At 32.4% G+C, this 5,000-nt stretch overlaps 1 protein-coding gene across 1 annotated transcript in view; it reads right to left on the bottom strand.

Moving 5' to 3' along the window:
- Positions 1-5,000, bottom strand: part of LOC135218462 (irregular chiasm C-roughest protein-like) — a 67,687-nt gene that overhangs the window by 1,283 nt on the left and 61,404 nt on the right. The window contains exons 11-13 of the mRNA XM_064254786.1: positions 4,579-4,664; positions 827-994; positions 1-536 (exon numbers count right to left, since the gene is read on the bottom strand). The exon at positions 1-536 is cut by the window's left edge and continues 1,283 nt beyond it. Coding sequence (XP_064110856.1) covers positions 33-536; positions 827-994; positions 4,579-4,664 — 758 coding nt within the window. The 3' untranslated portion in view covers positions 1-32. The remainder of the gene's footprint in view (positions 537-826; positions 995-4,578; positions 4,665-5,000) is intronic.

Raw genomic sequence — 5,000 nt, 5'->3', positions numbered from 1 at the left:
AAACATCATCAAATCATCAACGACCGATGACGTCACACATGAGTCGCCAGAGATCCGTCCAGCAACTGCGTCCCGGGAGCGTAGTAATGATTCGGAAGGACTTGCGTGCCCAGCCGTGGCCTTCCCGTGGGAGGGTGCCCCTTGGCCACGCTCGTCCTCGAGTTCACGTGGAAGGACAGAGGCAGCGACCCGCACGACGCCTTGAAGTTCGGATTACTGACGCCGCCCCCGTCCCCGTAGGCGTGAGAGAAGCGGTTGTTCTCCTCGACGGCGGCGTCACGGACTCCGTAGTCGTCGTATCCCGGGTAAAGGGCGTACTGGCTGGCCGTCACTAGGTCGTTGGAGGACCGCAGGCCCCTGCTGCTGCTGCTGCTAAGCCCTGCCCCTAGAGACTTCCTCACGCCGTTGTTGCCGTTCCTCAGGAATTCGCCCGCCGGAGGCGACACCCGCTGGGGCTGCTGGTGGTCCATGAGGACGGCGTGGTCGGCGTAGTTGCTGAAGCAGTAGCTCTCGCTCTTCCTCCGCAGGTGTCCGTTCTGCAATGGCGGTAAATATGGCTTTTTAGATTGACAGTGGAGGGTCTTTTGAAAATCGGCAGTTTCTGCTCTCGCTAAAGGCTCAAAGGAAACAGGAAGGCGAGGGAAAACTCGGCAAATAACACCGACTTATCTCACCAAAACATAAGCACCAAAATAAACGCCAAGCCTTTCAAAGATATTACTATGGCCGCTCGGCGTTTCGGGGAAAATCAAACACATCAATTGTACTTAGCCGGAAATAATGGACTGGACCTAATGTATATACTATAAAACGCACGCCTTCTTACCGTCCTGATGGGCACGGCCGTGTAAGTATCCGGGCAAATATAAGGAGGCTTCGAGGAGGAGGTGAGGTAGGCGGTCTCCATCACGCGGTTGGCTTCGTTCCTCCAGCATTCGACGTCGCCGTTCTTCCTGCTGATCATGGAAGGCCCTTTCTTCCGGCTGCTCTCAACCTGCAGGTGGATGGGTGGGTAGAGATGACAGTTCATATCGACTCATATATATATATATATATATATATATATATATATTATATATCATATATATATATATATATGTGTGTGTGTGTGTGTGTGTGTGTGTGTAAATATTATATTAATTAATTATATTATATGTTATATATTATATATATACTATATATATATATTTATACACCACCACACACACACACCACATATATATATATATATATGTATATAATTAAAACTATATTATATAAAATATTATAATATAATATTAATATAATAATATATATTTATAATTATATGTTAATATATATATATGTTTATATATATATATATTAAATGTATATATAATAATATGATTATATATATATATATAATATTGCTATATATAATATAGTTATATATATAATAATTATATTATTATGTTATATTTAATTATATAATTTCGTTCTAATCTTTGTAATACAATATATATGTATTATTGATATGATTAATGACATATTCTCTGTCTGATATCTAGTATTTATCTATCATCTTTTATATATATATAATATATAATCCATATATTAATATAATACTATATATATATATATTTATATATATATATTATATATAAATATATATAATATCTATACTATATATATATATAAATATAATATACTATATATTATATATATATATATCTATATATAATTATATATCTATATATGTATGGTAAGAGAGAGATAAGAGAGAGAGAGAGATAGATAATGTATATGTATGATTACGTACATATCTCTGTCTGAATATCTATTTAGTCTATCAATCTTAGTATATAAATATATATATATACAGAGAGAGAGAGAGAGAGAGAGATTGAGATGAGGGAATGTATATGCATGTATACCTAAAATATCTACGTCATTTTGTTGATTAAGAGATTATTATTATTATTGTTATTATTATTATTATTATTATTATTATTATTATTATTACTGTTATTATTATTATTATTATTATTGTTATTATTATTATTAGTATTATTATTATTATTCAGTATGAAATTTTTCGTAGCATGCACTAAGACTGGTACAAATTTGTATCAGTGTAAGAATGGTTTTCATGTTTAGCAGTGATCATTTTTTTTCTTGACTAGCAATATCACAATTTATCAGAAGTGAAACATTAAGTTTCATAATGTTCTTCGATAAATGGAGCCTCTCCGCTTAAAAAATTATTATTATTATTATTATTATTATTATTATTATTATTATTATTATTATTATTATTATTATTATTATATATTATATTATTATTATTATGATGGAACCTCTTAAATAATATATCGTTATGATATAATTATTAAGAATTATTTATATTGTATGTATTATTTATTTTTGTATTGATCAAATACAGATGTTACCGTTGACCCTGAAAAATGTTGTTTCTCCGATAATGATATTAACATGAAGAGAGTAATTGTTTTTATTACAATTATCAACATTTTATCTAAAGCTATCGTACTATCACCGCTTAATGACCCAGCTAGTACTCTACCTAAGCGATTATCCTGTGAGAGAGAGAGAGAGAGAGGAGAGCGAGAGAGAGAGAGAGAGAGAGAGAGAGAGAGAGAGACTCGGAAGAATCGAGCTCATCTGGCCACCACCAGAAGTACGATACAAAGGCTGAGGCCTTTAACCCGTTAATTAAGCCCTGCTCCTTTTTTTTTTTTTTTCCTCTCCATGATTCGACACCGTAATGCACCCCGGTTAATTCCTCCTGAAGGTTCAAAGGTAACGCTTAATGGAAAACGATATTTTTGAAGTGGTCGCGCTGTATATACTGACTGAGTAGGTCCCGCGGTAAATATTTGACCTCAGACCAACCCACGGGGTCGTCGTGTCCATAATGCTTTTATTCCTTTCATTATTTTTATTTATTCACTGCGTCCATTTGTCAGTCGATGCCTTCCTTTTTTTTCCCGACTTAATTCATTCCGGATAACTGAGGTAAATATTTCGTTTGTCCATTTGTCAGTCGATCTGTAATATTTCGGCTTTCCATTTATTCGTTCCGATAACCGAGGTATATTGTAAATGTTTCGGTTATCCGGATGGGCAAAATAAATATTTCGGTTATCCGGATTCCCCGTTAATCAGCTTTTCTTCCTCCTTCCTGCTTATTTGGCGATTGTTTTCTTGAGCAACTTCCGATCGCTGGAGATATTATGCTCTTCTTTATTTTGGTTATTAGAATTTTTACATTCCCCACCCACCCCGCCTGCCCCATCTCTCTCTCTCTCTCTCTCTCTCTCTCTCTCTCTCTCTCTCTCTCTCTCTTCCCATTTAATTACCCGTCTATTGTTTTAGTCAGTTCGTTTCTGGTCCTATTCTTCATTTATGTTTTGGTTAACTTTGATCTTTTTCTGTCTAATTTTGCACTTCATCATGATTTTATTATAGTAATTTTCCATTAAGAAATTTTTTAAGCTCATAAGATGAGAATTATTGCATGTCAAAACCCACTATTATTATTATTACTATTATTATTATTATTATTATTATTTTTTTTTTTTTTTTTTTTTTTTTTTTTTTTTTTTTTTTTTTTGTTTTTTTTTTTTTTTTTTTTTTTTTTTTTTTTTTTTTTTTTTTTTTTTTTTTTTGCTCTATCACAGTCCTCTAATTCGACTGGGGTGGTTATTTATAGTGTGGGGTTCCGGGTTGCATCCTGCCTCCTTAGGAGTCCATTATTATTATTATTATTATTATTATTATTATTATTATTATTATTATTATTATTATTATTAATGTATTTAGAAAGCAGAGCATCTCTCAATCGTACTTTATTAATATTAATGGCTATCTCAGTAGAATTACGTTTCAGAAATAGAGAGGAATCTGTACAAGCGTAATGCTACTGAGATAGTCATTACTTTTAATAAAGTATATTATTATTATTATCATTATTATACAAACTAAAAAAATAATCACAAAATTTCGGAGAAAAACTAAAGCAAACATTTCACTTATTTTTTTATTTTTGATTTTTGTTTTTTCCGTAATTTTTTTGATCAATTTTTTTAGTTTGTTTTATTTGCTGTTCGATTTCTGTTCATTCATATATATATATTATATACTATATAATATATATATTATATTATTATATATAATATATATATTATACATAAGATAGATAGTGATGATAGATAGATAGATAGATAGATAGATAGATAGATAGATAAATGTTAAAGAAAGTACAGATTTACTGCCTAGAATAAAAGAAAACTTAAAGACAGGAAGGCTTGCAGTCCGAACAGAGGAAATTAAAAAAGAAAAAAAAACACTACAGAGAAAAGCACAGAAATAAAACCCGCATGAAATAAAATATAAAACTTAAAGAAAACTGAAAGAGGGAGAGAGAGAGAGGAAAAAAAAAATTGCGGCTCCATAACCCTCCAGATCAGGACCCTTAAAACAGGAGTCACGGAGAGGAAGCGAAATGAAATCGAATCCAGAATTTCAAGATGAAAATAAAACGAGAAAATAGTTTTTAAAAAAGAAAGAAAAAAGAAAGTCTTTGGGGGCTCCACAAACCTTCAGATCAGAATCAGTCGACGTCGAACTTTGATCGTTCATCTGGAAGGATACGGTCTTCTCTGGAAGGACGAGTTTCTTGGCTTCTGCAACAGATAAAATTGCAATCAACTGCGTTCTGGAGAGTGTATTGCGCCGAGCGTGGAGTGCCATCGAGGCGGCTTATTCCCCTCTCAGCAGTAGGTTATGTAGTTTTGCAACTGCATACTGTATAGCGTGTAGTATGTCTGTATCTAAATATGTGCGTTTATATATATGTGAAATTAGATGAACATATTTATACTTACATATATATATATATATATATATATATATATATATATATATATATATATATATATATATATATATATATAATATATATATAATACATTATATATGTGTGTGGTGTACATTATATATATATATATATATATATATAT

This window comes from Macrobrachium nipponense, chromosome 19 (genome assembly GCF_015104395.2).
Source record: "Macrobrachium nipponense isolate FS-2020 chromosome 19, ASM1510439v2, whole genome shotgun sequence".
Taxonomy (NCBI): domain Eukaryota; kingdom Metazoa; phylum Arthropoda; class Malacostraca; order Decapoda; family Palaemonidae; genus Macrobrachium; species Macrobrachium nipponense.
This window is presented reverse-complemented; position numbering and strand designations above follow the sequence as displayed.